The sequence below is a fragment of the Amblyomma mixtum genome, unplaced genomic scaffold (genome assembly GCF_055824585.1).
Source record: "Amblyomma mixtum isolate Tamu unplaced genomic scaffold, ASM5582458v1 scaffold_13, whole genome shotgun sequence".
In the NCBI taxonomy this organism is placed as follows: domain Eukaryota; kingdom Metazoa; phylum Arthropoda; class Arachnida; order Ixodida; family Ixodidae; genus Amblyomma; species Amblyomma mixtum.
Window position 1 is genome coordinate 1,974,209 of NW_028317662.1, and position 22,573 is coordinate 1,996,781.

The 22,573-nt window shown below is 49.1% G+C and overlaps 1 protein-coding gene and 2 pseudogenes across 1 annotated transcript; all 3 read left to right on the forward strand.

Annotated features, from left to right (window-relative positions):
* Positions 1–260: 260 nt before the first annotated feature.
* LOC149324877 (uncharacterized) lies at positions 261–1,452 on the forward strand. The gene has a single exon (XM_089565243.1). It carries the CDS (start codon positions 261–263, stop codon positions 1,227–1,229), a length of 969 nt encoding a protein of 322 aa, XP_089421369.1. The 3' UTR covers positions 1,230–1,452.
* A 9,477-nt stretch (positions 1,453–10,929) lies between these two features.
* Positions 10,930–11,899, forward strand: LOC149324878 (uncharacterized; annotated as a pseudogene).
* A 9,703-nt stretch (positions 11,900–21,602) lies between these two features.
* LOC149324879 (uncharacterized) lies at positions 21,603–22,573 on the forward strand (annotated as a pseudogene).

The window sequence follows — 22,573 nt, forward strand, 5'->3', positions numbered from 1 at the left end:
CTCAAGCAGGCTAAGTACAGCTAAGTACAGAGTGATGTCATCTGCATGTGCCGTTGGAAGGCAGTTTATCGGCGGTGACGGCAAAACAGCTGCTTTTCCACGAAGATGCATGTAATCTGCACTACAGCGAAGCAAGCCCGGAGAGCCGCTATCGCCGAGCTGCTGCTGGAACGTCAACGGAGCCACGCCTACGCGGGTATATAACCAGGATCCCGTCAGCTGGACACTTCAGTGGACTTGGTGGCACCGACCGGATACCAATGCTCAAGCACTTCGTTTTTGTCGTACAGGTTGGTGGCAAATACTCTGTTTCCTCAGTTAGAGACAATGATGTAACCCTGACGGTGCTACCAAGTCCACAATTTCTCCTGAGCATGCTTTGTGACTGTTATAGTGTCATTAGGCTTTTACTGTTGACATCCGGTGACATTGAACTCAACCCAGGCCCTAGCTCTGACTCTGACGGTCATCTTAGCAATGAACTACTGAAAAAGATTCTGAAAGAACAAGCAAAAACAAACAAAACTTTGCAGGAGTTAGTTACAAACCTAAAACATGTCGAGACAACGGTTGATAATATGAGGTTGAGAATTGAAACAATTGAAAACGACTTAGGTAGGTTGAAGAAATGCGAAGAAAGACTTGATGAAAGTGAAAGACTATACAGAAGTACGAACAAACACATTCACGGTATAGCAGCAAAAATAGATGACTTGGAAAACCGAAGTCGACGCAACAACTTATTGATTTATGGTGTGACCGAGAAACCGGAGGAAGACGCTAAATCACTTGAGGAACACGTGAAGCAAGAAATCTTCAGAGACAAGCTGGGCATGGAAGTGAAATCGGCCGAAAGAATTCACAGGATAGGTAATCCTAAAGGCAAAACACCACGTCCAGTCATAGTTCGGTTCTTCAATTCCGCAGAGAAAACAGATATTATGTCAAGCTGTTTCAAACTAAAGGGCTCTAACATTTCCATATCTGAAGATTTTTCAAAAAGGGTACGAGACTTACGCACTAAGCTATGGCGCTCATCGGAGCGAGAGAGGGCGGCTGGGGCAAAGGTGTCGCTTTCCTTTAATAAGCTAAAGGTCAATGGCAAGGTTTTCATTTGGGATGAAACACAACAAACCAGGGTCGAAATAACAAGAAGGGCCGATGATGCAAGGCACACCCAGCCTAACTCAACTCCAGGAGCAGCAAGCTCGAACAGTAATAATATCTGACCGGCCAAAACCAAAACACTAAGAATCCTGTCATTCAATGCTAGAAGTATAGTAAACAAGTTAGGTCACCTCGAGCAGCTAATTCTGGGACACCATCCTCACATCATAATTATAACAGAAACATGGTTACAAGCAGGGGTACGTGATTCGGAAGTTGTCCCATCAACATATAAATTGCTACGTAAAGATAGGGGTTCGCGAGGGGGTGGTGTAGCTATAGCTATTAAAAACAACATAAAATACTCAGTCCTGAAGGGTATTGATGACCACGAAAGTGTGTGGTGCAAAATAACATATTCCGGTAAATGTATATTACTGGGAGGCGTGTATCGAACCCCAAACGCCCCGCCAGATTATCTTGAAAAAATGAACGATTATCTGTCCCAGCACACTAACTGAAGATCTAAGTTGATTTTATCGGGGGACTTTAACTTGCCAGGGATAAATTGGGCGGACTTTTCACACGACGGAAAAGATGCCCAAAGCGCGGAAACGCTTTTATTTACAGCATTTAGTTTTTCCTTAGATCAGCTGGTTACCGATAACACCCGAGTTCTGTCGTCTTCCTCTTCACTTCTTGATTTAATTTTTGTTAGCAGTACACTTCCAGGGTGTTCAGTGCGCATCGAAGACGGCATATCTGACCACAAACTGCTAGTATTGTCATGCCCCATAGTAGTCACTTGCAAAAAGAAGAAAACACTGCCAACCTTTGTCAAGGACTATGAGCGTGCAGATGACACTGCAATTCTAAATGCACTTGAGAACAGCTTTGCCGAATTCAGCGCACTGACCGATGTTCGTGAACTATGGTCCTGTTTCAAAAACATTGTAAATACTTGCGAAAAGAGATACGTTCCGCTTCGAAAAAAACGCATAAACACGGAGTACCCGTGGGTAACGCGCGAGATAATTCAACTTAAAAGAAAAATAAAACGACGGCGTAAAAAAGGAAACAAGAATGACATTGCAAGTCTTGTTAACTGCTTACAGAGCAAAATCCGAGACGCAAAAACTCGCTTCTTTGATTTGACGCTGCCTTCCTTCATGGCTCACAACCCTCATAAGTTTTGGCGCTACTTATCTGAAGAACAGTCAACTGGTTCCATCATTACAGATTTCAGCGACACCATAAGTAAACCTGATGACATTGCAAATGAATTCAATAAGTTTTTCCAGTCCGTTTTCACCAGAACAGCCTCTCACGCTTCTCTACCCGCATACACAATCAAGGAACCCATGACAGAACTAATCATTAGTGAAGATGGAATCCTTTCTCTTTTACAAACACTTGACACAAAAAAATCTCCGGGTCCTGATTCCATCTCGAACACATTTTTAGTCCGATACGCTGACTGGGTGTCTAAATACCTGCATAAAATTTACACAACATCTTTACAAACACTCGTAATTCCAGATGACTGGCGCTGTGCCAAAATAATTCGTATACACAAATCGGGTCCTAGAACTGAACTGAATAATTATCGTCCGATATCGTTAACAAGCACTAGTTGTAAAATGATGGAACACATTATTTTTAAAGCCATAATCTCATATCTAGAAAATAATAATCTCATTTATGAAAAACAACATGGTTTCAGAACAGGGCTTTCAACAGTAACGCAGCTTGCTGAAATTACTCACGACATCGCTAACATAATTAATGAAGGCTACCAGATAGATGCTATATTCTTAGACTTCTCCTAAGCATTTGATGTTGTTCCTCACGATGACCTTGTAACAAAATTACTATCTTTTGGCATTGATCGCAACATTGTGTCATGGATTTCCTGCTATTTGCAGAACAGAAAACAATGCGTTAAAATAGGTGAATACGTTTCGCAAAACCTGGATGTGTATTCGGGTGTACCCCAGGGATCAGTACTTGCGCCTCTTTTGTTCCTCATTTATATAAATGATATTCATTCCTGTGTTAGTTCATCGATCCAGCTTCGCCTTTTTGCAGACGATTGTGTCGTATATATAGCTGTAAAAAAATCTGACGATCAAATTCTCCTTAACAATTCCCTAGAATCAATCCACGCTTGGTGTATGACCTGGGGAATGAAACTTAACGCAGATAAAACCAAAAGTATCACATTCACTAATAAGAAGCATCCTCTAAGTTTTACATACACACTTGGTGACATACAGGTTAAAAAATATGATCAGGTGAAGTATCTGGGGCTCATCCTAACATCTAACCTGCGTTGGGAGCCCTACATCAAATCCATTTGCTCTAAAGCAGAAGGTAAATTACATTATTTAAGGAGAAAGCTCCGTAACACGCCGGCCCATATTAAACTCAGTGCCTATAAAACTCTTATAAGACCTACCCTAGAATATGCGGATATAGTCTGGAGCCCCCATAAAAAAAGTTTAATCAACAAATTAGAGCGCATCCAAAAACTAGCAGGGAGGTTTGTCTATTCAAAGTATTCACGTCAAACTAGCGCTACCAGTCTAATAGTTCAGTCAAATTTACAAAGCCTGTCACAGAGAAGAATCATTTCAAGATTAAAGTTTTTGTTCCAACTTCTTCACGGTCACTTCAAAATAGCCAATTCACAATACTTACACCCGCCATTCAAACACTCGTCTAGAACAAACCATAGTAAAACACTTCGTCAACCAGTCAGCCGTGTAAATATCCACAGGTACTCCCTGTTTCCAGATGCTATATCATATTGGAATAAATTGCCTGAAGATGCGGTGAAGTGTACGTCCGTGGAACCATTTCTTAATTATATCGAAAAAATTGACTTTTCTGTTTAATTCTCTCCTAATCTTTTTGTGTTTGGGTCAGAGAACATCTCTGTATTTTTGAATTTTTGTTTTTACTTTGTTTGATCAATGATGCATTGTAAACACTCCTGCATGGGCCCGAAAAGGGCCTGCAGTATGTTCAAATAAATAAATAAATAACCAGTGACGCGTACCGTTTCGCTCCCTGGCAAAGCCAGACCTCTAATAAGGGAGTGGCGATTGGCTGCCAAGAGGATAGGTTCTAATGCTAAGACAAACAAAAGGGGGGAGAGCGGACAACCTTGACGGACGCCTCGGCGAACATAAAATGCGGTCAGCAGCCGAGTGCCGTAACCACTAAGCCACCGCGGCAGGGCACACCGTGTTCAGGACCTAATAAAATACTTTAGCGCGATTGAATTAACTGCCATGTTAAACTGCTGAACAACAATATTCCACCGACATAATTGAATTGAAACCTGTCTATGTATACTCCTGGTCTATGCCATCCAACCGCTGTCCATCTACGTACTGCCCGAGCCTCCTCAGGAGCGCTGTACCCTCACCCCTACCCGTGAACGGGCGGAATGTTCCTGGCCCGCGTGTACGCCGTGTGTCGGGCGACAAGCCGCTCCGAGAGCTCCCGTTACATCCTGCATAGACAGCGGTGTTGAGAGTTACACTCACCCGAGCGTCGACAACTGAACCGCAGGGACGAGGAGCAGGGGGCAGTGGAGGCGACCACGTCTACAGCACGACTACCGCGACCTTGCGCAGCCGGCTGCTTTATAAGCAGACGCTCCCACCCAGCAAGGAAGCAGACCCCGCGGGGCGCCTATCACGTGTGCCGTGTGATGCACTGTGTCAGGTGTTGGCGCGAACGACCAGCGCCACTTATTGTCAACCAGCGGCGGCTTGGGAAGCGGCGGCCCGCTCCTCCCCGTTTCCGCGATTGTGCGCACACTCGACGCGACCTCCAGCTGGGCAGAACGCGCGGACACTGCGCGGACGCCAGACGGCAGTTGATTGATCACCAAGACGGCGACGAGGGTGCAGATGCATCGGAGACAGAAGGATGAAAAGGCAATAATTTGACATTGAAACACTTAAAAGGAGACCTTAGCGCCAGTTTGGCGTGAAAGTCAGGACAAGACGACTGTTAATTACAGAAATGAATAGCCATAACCGTTGCCGGAGAAACTCTTCCTCACCCAAGAAAAAAAGTTGCTCGGACGAAAAACTGATCATTTCCCTCAGTTTTACTATTTTTTACTTTTTATGGCTAGGGTTCAAGGCTGTCGCCACACGCTCCCTCCGCAGTTTATTTTTTTTTTGTTCCTTCATGCCGGTTTGCAGGCATGAGCCAGAACAGAAGGCGCGTTGGAAAGCGTTGTGCAGACGACGCGACGCCAAGGCTACGCCCAACCTACTCCCGTCAGTCAGAACGATGCAGCAGTGGAGTGCCTTTAGCGAAAGTAACCCCCCATGACGTCAACAGGGTTGAGAGTAGTGGGGCGGGGCCGTTTTTGTTGAAGGAAAGAACGAGCGGGCTTTGATTTTAATTTACGCAGCTTTTCGGGGCGAGCATGGCTCTAGTATTTTGCAGAGGTTATCTTCGATGCCTCATCTATTCAGTGGGCTTGTTTTTCAAAAATGTCCCGACCCTGGTCAATGGCGCTTTAAAGCTAACAGCGAGGACGTACCAGACAAATTTTGAAAGGCAAAACCTCCTCTCTCCCGTGGTTGTCCAAGAACAGCACGAGCCACAAGCTCGGTAACGCCTGACCAAAAAAAAAGAAAAAACTGTAGTCTGCACCCGCCTTATGACACGGAGGGGTGGTTTACCAGTGTAGCAGAGGTACCAGACGGCACCGGGAATGACTGGTTGAACCAGGTAGCGCCTATCAAGCTGAGGCAGGTCGAATGTCTGCGCCCTTCGCATACGAGCTGTAATGTCTTCGACGACCGAAGACCACACACCGTCCCATATTCCAGCACAGCCGTAGGACACACCTAAAATGCGCATCTGCACGCACCAATGCAAAGGTATTGCAGATGTAATACGAGTCTGGGTAGACCCCACAAAAAAGTAACCACTCTTCGAGTAATTAAGAGCAGCTCCAGGCAAGGAGGCGTACTCACGAAAAACATTTATGCTGAGTTCCAATGTCAGATCGAGACCGCTCCGAAGGATCGCGTACCGAGCGCGTCGGAGCGCGTAGCTTCGCCACCTCCCATTTTGCGATTGGAATGCCAGTGCTCCCTCGGGAGCGCGACGCCAGCACCGCAGCGGCGAGCCGCGCAAACTAGGCGCGCCGTCGGAGCGGACGCCCTGCTAGCTTCGTGTTCGAGTGCGAGAGTTGCGCGAGGCGCGATCTCTGCGTTGACAGACGCCGTCTAGGTGAAACAAAAAGGAGGTAGTACGAAGGCCGGAATGTAAAGCCAAAACCAAAGCGTATGTACAGGATGGTCCACTCTCTCCGTGAACACGCGAGTATGCGGCCGCGGTCTTCGGAGAGCAAGTGAGCCTGTCCCTAGCGTTCACGAAAGATGTGGCGGACGACGCGCAGGCAAGTGGCTCGCTGCTCGATTTTCCAGCCTTGTGACTGCGAGACGCAAACCGCTGAACCAATCAGCGAGTCAGTCGACCTTTCGGCAACGACGCCGCCCGCAGACACGCCGAGCGACGAACTGCGCTGCCCCCCGGACAACGTTTCTCCCTGGCTGCCGTAGTCGTCGCTAAGCCTAACTGTTTTTCATCGATGCTGCAGCTGAGGGCGCTTCGGAACTGGCCAGCGCTGTAGTAAAGGTGCTACTCGCGTCACCGTTTTACTGTGTTCCTCGTCTCATAATAAAATAAAGACATGATCGATTTCTGCGACGCCTCCAGCAGCGGAGCTAGCAGACAGCAGGCCAGCCGCACTGGGCATTAGGAAGAAATTTGCTTGTGTCGCAGTTATCACTTCTACCAGCAACTCGGTATTCGCCAACGATCCTCAAAAATGATTCATTTGTTACATTCCCCTACTCCAGGGCTTGGTATGAACGCGAACAAAGAATATTAGAGCATTTTTCTGACGCCGGCGGCAGGCATATACAGGCCGGCAGCTTCACACTCGCGGTCCGTTTCAGACGAATCTTCACTGCTGGACTCTGAGCTTTCAGTGCCCGAGTCGGAACTGTCATTTCCATGACGCAAAATTAGTGCCGCACGGCTCGAAGCAAGATCATTGCCGTCCACTGTTGACTGGAAAGTGCCCGGCTGTCCCGGCTCGCCCGGCTCACCTCGTAGCGACGACAGGAACGAAGCGGCTGCTGCCGGTCGCGACCGGAAGCAGACGCGGCGGAAAAGAAAACGTCACGCGAGGTTCCGGTCAAATCTGCCGATTTCGGCGGATCAAGTATCGCTGCTCCACGGAGCGATCCGGGATTTACGCCTGATCCCGATCTGCCATTGGAACATACAACTCGCGCTCCCATTTTACCATTGGAATTCAATATTAGAGTCTCAAGCAGGCTAAGTACAGCTAAGTACGGAGTGATGTCATCTGCATAAGCGTACCGCTTCGCTCCCTGGCAAAGCCAGACCTCTAATAAGGGAGCGGCGATTGGCTGCCAAGAGGATAGGTTCTAATGCTAAGACAAACAAAAGGGGGGAGAGCGGACAACCTTGACGGACGGCGCGGCGAACATAAAATGCGGTCAGCAGCCGAGTGCCGTTAACCACTGCGCCACCGCGGCGGTGCACACCCTGTTCAGGACCTAATAAGATACTTTAGCGCGATTGAATTAACTGCCCTCTTAAACTGCTGAACAACTGTATTCCACCGACATAATCGAATTGAAACCTGTCTATGTATACTCCTGGTCTATGCCATCCAACCGCTGTCCATCTACGTACTGCCCGAGCCTCCTCAGGAGCGCTGTACCCTCACCCCTACCCGTGAACGGGCGGAATGTTCCTGGCCCGCGTGTACGCCCTGTGTCGGGCGACAAGCCGCTCCGAGAGCTCCCGTTACATCCTGCATAGACAGCGGTGTTGAGAGGTACACTCACCCGAGCGTCGACAACTGAACCGCAGGGACGAGTAGCAGGAGGCAGTGGAGGCGACCACGTCTACGGCAAGACTACAGCGATCCTGCGCAGCCGGCTGCTTTATAAGCAGACGCTCCCACCCAGTAAGGAAGCAGACACCGCGGGGCGTCTATCACGTGTGCCGTGTGACGTCACTGTGTCAGGTGTTGGCGCGAACGAACAGCGCCACTTATTGCCAACGAGCGGCGGCGTGGGAAGCGGCGGCCCGCTCCTCCCCGTTTCTGCTATTGTGCGCACACTCGACGCGAACTCCAGCTGGGCAGAACCTGCGGACACTGCGCGGACGCCAGACGTCGGTTGATTGATCACCAAGACGGCGACGAGGGTGCACATGCACCGGAGACAGAAGGGTGGAAAGGCAATAATTTGACATTGCAACACTTAAAAGGAGACCTTAGCGCCAGTTTGGCCCGAAAATCAGGACAAGACGACTGTTATTTACAGAAATGAATGGCCATGACCATTGCCAGAGAAACTCTTCCTCACACAAGAAAAAAAGTTCCTCGGACGAAAAACTGATCAGTTCCCGTCGGAGACGGCCGAGAATCGGCCACACAGTGCGGCGTCGAAAGCCACCAGCGACCGCGGCGCATCGACTGCGCCATAAACTAAAAAGACCCGCAAAAATTAACAGGCGACCAAAACGGCCGCTGAAGAAGCGGCCGCGGGAGACGAAGCACGAAATACCCTGCCCACGTAATCCCGCACGAACCGCGCGCCAAAAGACACGCGCTACCACGCAGGTGACTGTAGCGTGGCGATTAGATTCCGGGAGCGGGAAATTCGGTCAGGAACTGGAACGTAACACACCCCACCTCTCTAACCGATCACAAGCAGGGAGCACTGCCCAGCCAACTTTCCAGACAAAGGCGTGTAGATGTGCCGACGCTAAGCACGCCCACTGAACGCGGCGCATAAGTGAGCGGCGACCCGCCAACACAACAGGCAACAATAGCGAGCCCATAATGTCCACCACAAAGTCTGCGACGATGTTGACATTAGGTGCTACTGCGGTTACATGCCTGTAAAAGGCCACTGACGAGACATAGAACGCGGTAGTTTGCTCAGACTGAGGTCCATGACTTACAGGGGCCACGGGATCCAAAAAGCGCAAAGAAGGGCCCAAAAAGTACCGAGTCAGGGTTCGCGCCGGAGACGCGTTTCCTAGCAGGATACGCAGAATACCCTTTAAAGGGCCTGTGACCACCACCCTGGTCGCAAACACTCTCTACCTCTATTTGAGCGAGCCTCCTCTCCTTCCATTCCCACCTCGAAATTTTTCTCTCCCGCTCCTCGTCGAGTAGGCTCGGCACGGCAAAATCACCCCTTCTTTCTGCGATGTAAGCCGGAGGCGTAGTGTCTGTGGAGTGCGTCACATATCTACGTCATGGCCCCGGCTTCAATAGAATTCTTTTCTTGGTTTTTGCTGCTGGGCTGTTCTAGGGGGGGAGGGGGGAGGCGCTGCAGGTTTCCTAACACCCTCTCTGTTTTGCTCTTTGGGTCTCCTCGCGGTGTTTCGCCGCGTTTTTTTTTTATTTGTCCTTCCTCTTTCCAGTTGCTGTTTTTTCTCTGTTTGAAGCTTTTTTTTCACCTTCGCTACTCCATTCCCTGCCCTTCCTGGTTGGGGGTGCAACAAAGCTGCTCGACCCCTGTTACCGGCCTGTATTCATCCCTCGCTAGACTTGTTAGCGAGCGCATCCTTTCATACATCTGTTTGTCATTCCCAGTTAGCGAGCCACCTTTTCATTTTTTTGGGGCCTCCCCACCGGTTCACGAGCGGAGGGGCGGAAGTCGGCTGTGTTCGAAAGACATGGCGAAGTGCGGACCCGGCAACCGCCCGTTTGCTTTTCTTCATGTGTGTTTGTGTTCTGTGTGTTTGTGTCTTTTCTCCGCTCCGAAGCCCATGTCGTTCATTGGAGTCAAGGCGTACGCAAGATGCATGAAGAATAAGCGGTGTGTGTGCGGAGCGGTCAAGTGGGCGAGCGAGGGAAAGGCTCTGCTGCACTAGTAATTAAAAACTTGTTTTGGCGGGCTTGCATCAGAGCGTCTCGTGACGTGATCACGGCGGGGGGGGGGGCGAACCAAATCCCAAAAATGTCCGGACCCTGGTCAGTGGCCCTTTAAAGCTAACAGCGCGTACGTAACAGACAAATTTTGAAACGCAAAACCTCCTCTCTCCCGTGGTTGTCCAAGAACAGCACGAGCCACAAGCTCGGTACCGGCTGACCAAAAAAAAAGAAAAAACTGTAGTCTGCACCCGCCTTATGACACGGAGGGGTGGTTTACCAGTGTGGCAGAGGTACCAGAAGGCACCGGGAAGGACTGACTGAACCAGGTAGCGCCTCTCAAGCAGAGGCAGGTCGAATGTCTGAGACCCTTCGCATACGAGCTGTAATGTCTTCGACGACCGAAGACCACACACCGTCCCATATTCCAGCACAGCCGTAGGACACACCTAAAATGCGCATCTGCGCGCACCAATGCAACGGTATTGCAGATGTAATACGAGTCTGGGTAGACCCCCCAAAAAATGAAACGACTCTTAGAGTAATTAAGAGGAGCTCCAGACAAGGAGGCGTACTCAAAAAAACATTTAGAATCTCAAGCAGGCTAAGTACAGCTAAGTACAGAGTGATGTCATCTGCATGTGCCGTTGGAAGGCAGTTTATCGGCGGTGACGGCAAAACAGCTGCTTTTCCACGAAGATGCATGTAATCTGCACTACAGCGAAGCAAGCCCGGAGAGCCGCTATCGCCGAGCTGCTGCTGGAACGTCAACGGAGCCACGCCTACGCGGGTATATAACCAGGATCCCGTCAGCTGGACACTTCAGTGGACTTGGTGGCACCGACCGGATACCAATGCTCAAGCACTTCGTTTTTGTCGTACAGGTTGGTGGCAAATACTCTGTTTCCTCAGTTAGAGACAATGATGTAACCCTGACGGTGCTACCAAGTCCACAATTTCTCCTGAGCATGCTTTGTGACTGTTATAGTGTCATTAGGCTTTTACTGTTGACATCCGGTGACATTGAACTCAACCCAGGCCCTAGCTCTGACTCTGACGGTCATCTTAGCAATGAACTACTGAAAAAGATTCTGAAAGAACAAGCAAAAAAAAAACAAAACTTTGCAGGAGTTAGTTACAAACCTAAAACATGACGAGACAACGGTTGATAATATGAGGTTGAGAATTGAAACAATTGAAAACGACTTAGGTAGGTTGAAGAAATGCGAAGAAAGACTTGATGAAAGTGAAAGACTATACAGAAGTGCGAACAAACACATTCACGGTATAGCAGCAAAAATAGATGACTTGGAAAACCGAAGTCGACGCAACAACTTATTGATTTATGGTGTGACCGAGAAACCGGAGGAAGACGCTAAATCACTTGAGGAACACGTGAAGCAAGAAATCTTCAGAGACAAGCTGGGCATGGAAGTGAAATCGGCCGAAAGAATTCACAGGATAGGTAATCCTAAAGGCAAAACACCACGTCCAGTCATAGTTCGGTTCTTCAATTCCGCAGAGAAAACAGATATTATGTCAAGCTGTTTCAAACTAAAGGGCTCTAACATTTCCATATCTGAAGATTTTTCAAAAAGGGTACGAGACTTACGCACTAAGCTATGGCGCTCATCGGAGCGAGAGAGGGCGGCTGGGGCAAAGGTGTCGCTTTCCTTTAATAAGCTAAAGGTCAATGGCAAGGTTTTCATTTGGGATGAAACACAACAAACCAGGGTCGAAATAACAAGAAGGGCCGATGATGCAAGGCACACCCAGCCTAACTCAACTCCAGGAGCAGCAAGCTCGAACAGTAATAATATCTGACCGGCCAAAACCAAAACACTAAGAATCCTGTCATTCAATGCTAGAAGTACAGTAAACAAGTTAGGTCACCTCGAGCAGCTAATTCTGGGACACCATCCTCACATCATAATTATAACAGAAACATGGTTACAAGCAGGGGTACGTGATTCGGAAGTTGTCCCATCAACATATAAATTGCTACGTAAAGATAGGGGTTCGCGAGGGGGTGGTGTAGCTATAGCTATTAAAAACAACATAAAATACTCAGTCCTGAAGGGTATTGATGACCACGAAAGTGTGTGGTGCAAAATAACATATTCCGGTAAATGTATATTACTGGGAGGCGTGTATCGAACCCCAAACGCCCCGCCAGATTATCTTGAAAAAATGAACGATTATCTGTCCCAGCACACTAACTGAAGATCTAAGTTGATTTTATCGGGGGACTTTAACTTGCCAGGGATAAATTGGGCGGACTTTTCACACGACGGAAAAGATGCCCAAAGCGCGGAAACGCTTTTATTTACAGCATTTAGTTTTTCCTTAGATCAGCTGGTTACCGATAACACCCGAGTTCTGTCGTCTTCCTCTTCACTTCTTGATTTAATTTTTGTTAGCAGTACACTTCCAGGGTGTTCAGTGCGCATCGAAGACGGCATATCTGACCACAAACTGCTAGTATTGTCATGCCCCATAGTAGTCACTTGCAAAAAGAAGAAAACACTGCCAACCTTTGTCAAGGACTATGAGCGTGCAGATGACCCTGCAATTCTAAATGCACTTGAGAACAGCTTTTCCGAATTCAGCGCACTGACCGATGTTCGTGAACTATGGTCCTGTTTCAAAAACATTGTAAATACTTGCGAAAAGAGATACGTTCCGCTTCGTAAAAAACGCATAAACACGGAGTACCCGTGGGTAACGCGCGAGATAATTCAACTTAAAAGAAAAATAAAACGACGGCGTAAAAAAGGAAACAAGAATGACATTGCAAGTCTTGTTAACTGCTTACAGAGCAAAATCCGAGACGCAAAAACTCGCTTCTTTGATTTGACGCTGCCTTCCTTCATGGCTCACAACCCTCATAAGTTTTGGCGCTACTTATCTGAAGAACAGTCAACTGGTTCCATCATTACAGATTTCAGCGACACCATAAGTAAACCTGATGACATTGCAAATGAATTCAATAAGTTTTTCCAGTCCGTTTTCACCAGAACAGCCTCTCACGCTTCTCTACCCGCATACACAATCAAGGAACCCATGACAGAACTAATCATTAGTGAAGATGGAATCCTTTCTCTTTTACAAACACTTGACACAAAAAAATCTCCGGGTCCTGATTCCATCTCGAACACATTTTTAATCCGATACGCTGACTGGGTGTCTAAATACCTGCATAAAATTTACACAACATCTTTACAAACACTCGTAATTCCAGATGACTGGCGCTGTGCCAAAATAATTCCTATACACAAATCGGGTCCTAGAACTGAACTGAATAATTATCGTCCGATATCGTTAACAAGCACTAGTTGTAAAATGATGGAACACATTATTTTTAAAGCCATAATCTCATATCTAGAAAATAATAATCTCATTTATGAAAAACAACATGGTTTCAGAACAGGGCTTTCAACAGTAACGCAGCTTGCTGAAATTACTCACGACATCGCTAACATAATTAATGAAGGCTACCAGATAGATGCTATATTCTTAGACTTCTCCTAAGCATTTGATGTTGTTCCTCACGATGACCTTGTAACAAAATTACTATCTTTTGGCATTGATCGCAACATTGTGTCATGGATTTCCTGCTATTTGCAGAACAGAAAACAATGCGTTAAAATAGGTGAATACGTTTCGGAAAACCTGGATGTGTATTCGGGTGTACCCCAGGGATCAGTACTTGCGCCTCTTTTGTTCCTCATTTATATAAATGATATTCATTCCTGTGTTAGTTCATCGATCCAGCTTCGCCTTTTTGCAGACGATTGTGTCGTATATATAGCTGTAAAAAAATCTGACGATCAAATTCTCCTTAACAATTCCCTAGAATCAATCCACGCTTGGTGTATGACCTGGGGAATGAAACTTAACGCAGATAAAACCAAAAGTATCACATTCACTAATAAGAAGCATCCTCTAAGTTTTACATACACACTTGGTGACATACAGGTTAAAAAATATGATCAGGTGAAGTATCTGGGGCTCATCCTAACATCTAACCTGCGTTGGGAGCCCTACATCAAATCCATTTGCTCTAAAGCAGAAGGTAAATTACATTATTTAAGGAGAAAGCTCCGTAACACGCCGGCCCATATTAAACTCAGTGCCTATAAAACTCTTATAAGACCTACCCTAGAATATGCGGATATAGTCTGGAGCCCCCATAAAAAAAGTTTAATCAACAAATTAGAGCGCATCCAAAAACTAGCAGGGAGGTTTGTCTATTCAAAGTATTCACGTCAAACTAGCGCTACCAGTCTAATAGTTCAGTCAAATTTACAAAGCCTGTCACAGAGAAGAATCATTTCAAGATTAAAGTTTTTGTTCCAACTTCTTCACGGTCACTTCAAAATAGCCAATTCACAATACTTACACCCGCCATTCAAACACTCGTCTAGAACAAACCATAGTAAAACACTTCGTCAACCAGTCAGCCGTGTAAATATCCACAGGTACTCCCTGTTTCCAGATGCTATATCATATTGGAATAAATTGCCTGAAGATGCGGTGAAGTGTACGTCCGTGGAACCATTTCTTAATTATATCGAAAAAATTGACTTTTCTGTTTAATTCTCTCCTAATCTTTTTGTGTTTGGGTCAGAGAACATCTCTGTATTTTTGAATTTTTGTTTTTACTTTGTTTGATCAATGATGCATTGTAAACACTCCTGCATGGGCCCGAAAAGGGCCTGCAGTATGTTCAAATAAATAAATAAATAACCAGTGACGCGTACCGTTTCGCTCCCTGGCAAAGCCAGACCTCTAATAAGGGAGTGGCGATTGGCTGCCAAGAGGATAGGTTCTAATGCTAAGACAAACAAAAGGGGGGAGAGCGGACAACCTTGACGGACGCCTCGGCGAACATAAAATGCGGTCAGCAGCCGAGTGCCGTAACCACTAAGCCACCGCGGCAGGGCACACCGTGTTCAGGACCTAATAAAATACTTTAGCGCGATTGAATTAACTGCCATGTTAAACTGCTGAACAACAATATTCCACCGACATAATTGAATTGAAACCTGTCTATGTATACTCCTGGTCTATGCCATCCAACCGCTGTCCATCTACGTACTGCCCGAGCCTCCTCAGGAGCGCTGTACCCTCACCCCTACCCGTGAACGGGCGGAATGTTCCTGGCCCGCGTGTACGCCGTGTGTCGGGCGACAAGCCGCTCCGAGAGCTCCCGTTACATCCTGCATAGACAGCGGTGTTGAGAGTTACACTCACCCGAGCGTCGACAACTGAACCGCAGGGACGAGGAGCAGGGGGCAGTGGAGGCGACCACGTCTACAGCACGACTACCGCGACCTTGCGCAGCCGGCTGCTTTATAAGCAGACGCTCCCACCCAGCAAGGAAGCAGACCCCGCGGGGCGCCTATCACGTGTGCCGTGTGATGCACTGTGTCAGGTGTTGGCGCGAACGACCAGCGCCACTTATTGTCAACCAGCGGCGGCTTGGGAAGCGGCGGCCCGCTCCTCCCCGTTTCCGCGATTGTGCGCACACTCGACGCGACCTCCAGCTGGGCAGAACGCGCGGACACTGCGCGGACGCCAGACGGCAGTTGATTGATCACCAAGACGGCGACGAGGGTGCAGATGCATCGGAGACAGAAGGATGAAAAGGCAATAATTTGACATTGAAACACTTAAAAGGAGACCTTAGCGCCAGTTTGGCGTGAAAGTCAGGACAAGACGACTGTTAATTACAGAAATGAATAGCCATAACCGTTGCCGGAGAAACTCTTCCTCACCCAAGAAAAAAAGTTGCTCGGACGAAAAACTGATCATTTCCCTCAGTTTTACTATTTTTTACTTTTTATGGCTAGGGTTCAAGGCTGTCGCCACACGCTCCCTCCGCAGTTTATTTTTTTTTTGTTCCTTCATGCCGGTTTGCAGGCATGAGCCAGAACAGAAGGCGCGTTGGAAAGCGTTGTGCAGACGACGCGACGCCAAGGCTACGCCCAACCTACTCCCGTCAGTCAGAACGATGCAGCAGTGGAGTGCCTTTAGCGAAAGTAACCCCCCATGACGTCAACAGGGTTGAGAGTAGTGGGGCGGGGCCGTTTTTGTTGAAGGAAAGAACGAGCGGGCTTTGATTTTAATTTACGCAGCTTTTCGGGGCGAGCATGGCTCTAGTATTTTGCAGAGGTTATCTTCGATGCCTCATCTATTCAGTGGGCTTGTTTTTCAAAAATGTCCCGACCCTGGTCAATGGCGCTTTAAAGCTAACAGCGAGGACGTACCAGACAAATTTTGAAAGGCAAAACCTCCTCTCTCCCGTGGTTGTCCAAGAACAGCACGAGCCACAAGCTCGGTAACGCCTGACCAAAAAAAAAGAAAAAACTGTAGTCTGCACCCGCCTTATGACACGAAGGGGTGGTTTACCAGTGTAGCAGAGGTACCAGACGGCACCGGGAATGACTGGTTGAACCAGGTAGCGCCTATCAAGCTGAGGCAGGTCGAATGTCTGCGCCCTTCGCATACGAGCTGTAATGTCTTCGACGACCGAAGACCACACACCGTCCCATATTCCAGCACAGCCGTAGGACACACCTAAAATGCGCATCTGCACGCACCAATGCAAAGGTATTGCAGATGTAATACGAGTCTGGGTAGACCCCACAAAAAAGTAACCACTCTTCGAGTAATTAAGAGCAGCTCCAGGCAAGGAGGCGTACTCACGAAAAACATTTATGCTGAGTTCCAATGTCAGATCGAGACCGCTCCGAAGGATCGCGTACCGAGCGCGTCGGAGCGCGTAGCTTCGCCACCTCCCATTTTGCGATTGGAATGCCAGTGCTCCCTCGGGAGCGCGACGCCAGCACCGCAGCGGCGAGCCGCGCAAACTAGGCGCGCCGTCGGAGCGGACGCCCTGCTAGCTTCGTGTTCGAGTGCGAGAGTTGCGCGAGGCGCGATCTCTGCGTTGACAGACGCCGTCTAGGTGAAACAAAAAGGAGGTAGTACGAAGGCCGGAATGTAAAGCCAAAACCAAAGCGTATGTACAGGATGGTCCACTCTCTCCGTGAACACGCGAGTATGCGGCCGCGGTCTTCGGAGAGCAAGTGAGCCTGTCCCTAGCGTTCACGAAAGATGTGGCGGACGACGCGCAGGCAAGTGGCTCGCTGCTCGATTTTCCAGCCTTGTGACTGCGAGACGCAAACCGCTGAACCAATCAGCGAGACAGTCGACCTTTCGGCAACGACGCCGCCCGCAGACACGCCGAGCGACGAACTGCGCTGCCCCCCGGACAACGTTTCTCCCTGGCTGCCGTAGTCGTCGCTAAGCCTAACTGTTTTTCATCGATGCTGCAGCTGAGGGCGCTTCGGAACTGGCCAGCGCTGTAGTAAAGGTGCTACTCGCGTCACCGTTTTACTGTGTTCCTCGTCTCATAATAAAATAAAGACATGATCGATTTCTGCGACGCCTCCAGCAGCGGAGCTAGCAGACAGCAGGCCAGCCGCACTGGGCATTAGGAAGAAATTTGCTTGTGTCGCAGTTATCACTTCTACCAGCAACTCGGTATTCGCCAACGATCCTCAAAAATGATTCATTTGTTACATTCCCCTACTCCAGGGCTTGGTATGAACGCGAACAAAGAATATTAGAGCATTTTTCTGACGCCGGCGGCAGGCATATACAGGCCGGCAGCTTCACACTCGCGGTCCGTTTCAGACGAATCTTCACTGCTGGACTCTGAGCTTTCAGTGCCCGAGTCGGAACTGTCATTTCCATGACGCAAAATTAGTGCCGCACGGCTCGAAGCAAGATCATTGCCGTCCACTGTTGACTGGAAAGTGCCCGGCTGTCCCGGCTCGCCCGGCTCACCTCGTAGCGACGACAGGAACGAAGCGGCTGCTGCCGGTCGCGACCGGAAGCAGACGCGGCGGAAAAGAAAACGTCACGCGAGGTTCCGGTCAAATCTGCCGATTTCGGCGGATCAAGTATCGCTGCTCCACGGAGCGATCCGGGATTTACGCCTGATCCCGATCTGCCATTGGAACATACAACTCGCGCTCCCATTTTACCATTGGAATTCAATATTAGAGTCTCAAGCAGGCTAAGTACAGCTAAGTACGGAGTGATGTCATCTGCATAAGCGTACCGCTTCGCTCCCTGGCAAAGCCAGACCTCTAATAAGGGAGCGGCGATTGGCTGCCAAGAGGATAGGTTCTAATGCTAAGACAAACAAAAGGGGGGAGAGCGGACAACCTTGACGGACGGCGCGGCGAACATAAAATGCGGTCAGCAGCCGAGTGCCGTTAACCACTGCGCCACCGCGGCGGTGCACACCCTGTTCAGGACCTAATAAGATACTTTAGCGCGATTGAATTAACTGCCCTCTTAAACTGCTGAACAACTGTATTCCACCGACATAATCGAATTGAAACCTGTCTATGTATACTCCTGGTCTATGCCATCCAACCGCTGTCCATCTACGTACTGCCCGAGCCTCCTCAGGAGCGCTGTACCCTCACCCCTACCCGTGAACGGGCGGAATGTTCCTGGCCCGCGTGTACGCCCTGTGTCGGGCGACAAGCCGCTCCGAGAGCTCCCGTTACATCCTGCATAGACAGCGGTGTTGAGAGGTACACTCACCCGAGCGTCGACAACTGAACCGCAGGGACGAGTAGCAGGAGGCAGTGGAGGCGACCACGTCTACGGCAAGACTACAGCGATCCTGCGCAGCCGGCTGCTTTATAAGCAGACGCTCCCACCCAGTAAGGAAGCAGACACCGCGGGGCGTCTATCACGTGTGCCGTGTGACGTCACTGTGTCAGGTGTTGGCGCGAACGAACAGCGCCACTTATTGCCAACGAGCGGCGGCGTGGGAAGCGGCGGCCCGCTCCTCCCCGTTTCTGCTATTGTGCGCACACTCGACGCGAACTCCAGCTGGGCAGAACCTGCGGACACTGCGCGGACGCCAGACGTCGGTTGATTGATCACCAAGACGGCGACGAGGGTGCACATGCACCGGAGACAGAAGGGTGGAAAGGCAATAATTTGACATTGCAACACTTAAAAGGAGACCTTAGCGCCAGTTTGGCCCGAAAATCAGGACAAGACGACTGTTATTTACAGAAATGAATGGCCATGACCATTGCCAGAGAAACTCTTCCTCACACAAGAAAAAAAGTTCCTCGGACGAAAAACTGATCAGTTCCCGTCGGAGACGGCCGAGAATCGGCCACACAGTGCGGCGTCGAAAGCCACCAGCGACCGCGGCGCATCGACTGCGCCATAAACTAAAAAGACCCGCAAAAATTAACAGGCGACCAAAACGGCCGCTGAAGAAGCGGCCGCGGGAGACGAAGCACGAAATACCCTGCCCACGTAATCCCGCACGAACCGCGCGCCAAAAGACACGCGCTACCACGCAGGTGACTGTAGCGTGGCGATTAGATTCCGGGAGCGGGAAATTCGGTCAGGAACTGGAACGTAACACACCCCACCTCTCTAACCGATCACAAGCAGGGAGCACTGCCCAGCCAACTTTCCAGACAAAGGCGTGTAGATGTGCCGACGCTAAGCACGCCCACTGAACGCGGCGCATAAGTGAGCGGCGACCCGCCAACACAACAGGCAACAATAGCGAGCCCATAATGTCCACCACAAAGTCTGCGACGATGTTGACATTAGGTGCTACTGCGGTTACATGCCTGTAAAAGGCCACTGACGAGACATAGAACGCGGTAGTTTGCTCAGACTGAGGTCCATGACTTACAGGGGCCACGGGATCCAAAAAGCGCAAAGAAGGGCCCAAAAAGTACCGAGTCAGGGTTCGCGCCGGAGACGCGTTTCCTAGCAGGATACGCAGAATACCCTTTAAAGGGCCTGTGACCACCACCCTGGTCGCAAACACTCTCTACCTCTATTTGAGCGAGCCTCCTCTCCTTCCATTCCCACCTCGAAATTTTTCTCTCCCGCTCCTCGTCGAGTAGGCTCGGCACGGCAAAATCACCCCTTCTTTCTGCGATGTAAGCCGGAGGCGTAGTGTCTGTGGAGTGCGTCACATATCTACGTCATGGCCCCGGCTTCAATAGAATTCTTTTCTTGGTTTTTGCTGCTGGGCTGTTCTAGGGGGGGAGGGGGGAGGCGCTGCAGGTTTCCTAACACCCTCTCTGTTTTGCTCTTTGGGTCTCCTCGCGGTGTTTCGCCGCGTTTTTTTTTTATTTGTCCTTCCTCTTTCCAGTTGCTGTTTTTTCTCTGTTTGAAGCTTTTTTTTCACCTTCGCTACTCCATTCCCTGCCCTTCCTGGTTGGGGGTGCAACAAAGCTGCTCGACCCCTGTTACCGGCCTGTATTCATCCCTCGCTAGACTTGTTAGCGAGCGCATCCTTTCATACATCTGTTTGTCATTCCCAGTTAGCGAGCCACCTTTTCATTTTTTTGGGGCCTCCCCACCGGTTCACGAGCGGAGGGGCGGAAGTCGGCTGTGTTCGAAAGACATGGCGAAGTGCGGACCCGGCAACCGCCCGTTTGCTTTTCTTCATGTGTGTTTGTGTTCTGTGTGTTTGTGTCTTTTCTCCGCTCCGAAGCCCATGTCGTTCATTGGAGTCAAGGCGTACGCAAGATGCATGAAGAATAAGCGGTGTGTGTGCGGAGCGGTCAAGTGGGCGAGCGAGGGAAAGGCTCTGCTGCACTAGTAATTAAAAACTTGTTTTGGCGGGCTTGCATCAGAGCGTCTCGTGACGTGATCACGGCGGGGGGGGGGGGGGCGAACCAAATCCCAAAAATGTCCGGACCCTGGTCAGTGGCCCTTTAAAGCTAACAGCGCGTACGTAACAGACAAATTTTGAAACGCAAAACCTCCTCTCTCCCGTGGTTGTCCAAGAACAGCACGAGCCACAAGCTCGGTACCGGCTGACCAAAAAAAAAGAAAAAACTGTAGTCTGCACCCGCCTTATGACACGGAGGGGTGGTTTACCAGTGTGGCAGAGGTACCAGAAGGCACCGGGAAGGACTGACTGAACCAGGTAGCGCCTCTCAAGCAGAGGCAGGTCGAATGTCTGAGACCCTTCGCATACGAGCTGTAATGTCTTCGACGACCGAAGACCACACACCGTCCCATATTCCAGCACAGCCGTAGGACACACCTAAAATGCGCATCTGCGCGCACCAATGCAACGGTATTGCAGATGTAATACGAGTCTGGGTAGACCCCCCAAAAAATGAAACGACTCTTAGAGTAATTAAGAGGAGCTCCAGACAAGGAGGCGTACTCAAAAAAACATTTAGAATCTCAAGCAGGCTAAGTACAGCTAAGTACAGAGTGATGTCATCTGCATGTGCCGTTGGAAGGCAGTTTATCGGCGGTGACGGCAAAACAGCTGCTTTTCCACGAAGATGCATGTAATCTGCACTACAGCGAAGCAAGCCCGGAGAGCCGCTATCGCCGAGCTGCTGCTGGAACGTCAACGGAGCCACGCCTACGCGGGTATATAACCAGGATCCCGTCAGCTGGACACTTCAGTGGACTTGGTGGCACCGACCGGATACCAATGCTCAAGCACTTCGTTTTTGTCGTACAGGTTGGTGGCAAATACTCTGTTTCCTCAGTTAGAGACAATGATGTAACCCTGACGGTGCTACCAAGTCCACAATTTCTCCTGAGCATGCTTTGTGACTGTTATAGTGTCATTAGGCTTTTACTGTTGACATCCGGTGACATTGAACTCAACCCAGGCCCTAGCTCTGACTCTGACGGTCATCTTAGCAATGAACTACTGAAAAAGATTCTGAAAGAACAAGCAAAAAAAAAAACAAAACTTTGCAGGAGTTAGTTACAAACCTAAAACATGACGAGACAACGGTTGATAATATGAGGTTGAGAATTGAAACAATTGAAAACGACTTAGGTAGGTTGAAGAAATGCGAAGAAAGACTTGATGAAAGTGAAAGACTATACAGAAGTGCGAACAAACACATTCACGGTATAGCAGCAAAAATAGATGACTTGGAAAACCGAAGTCGACGCAACAACTTATTGATTTATGGTGTGACCGAGAAACCGGAGGAAGACGCTAAATCACTTGAGGAACACGTGAAGCAAGAAATCTTCAGAGACAAGCTGGGCATGGAAGTGAAATCGGCCGAAAGAATTCACAGGATAGGTAATCCTAAAGGCAAAACACCACGTCCAGTCATAGTTCGGTTCTTCAATTCCGCAGAGAAAACAGATATTATGTCAAGCTGTTTCAAACTAAAGGGCTCTAACATTTCCATATCTGAAGATTTTTCAAAAAGGGTACGAGACTTACGCACTAAGCTATGGCGCTCATCGGAGCGAGAGAGGGCGGCTGGGGCAAAGGTGTCGCTTTCCTTTAATAAGCTAAAGGTCAATGGCAAGGTTTTCATTTGGGATGAAACACAACAAACCAGGGTCGAAATAACAAGAAGGGCCGATGATGCAAGGCACACCCAGCCTAACTCAACTCCAGGAGCAGCAAGCTCGAACAGTAATAATATCTGA

Coding starts and splice junctions, on each gene's coding strand:
- LOC149324877 (XM_089565243.1), top strand. CDS start 261: ATGCTCAAGCACTTCGTTTTTGTCGTACAGGTTGGTGGCAAATACTCT.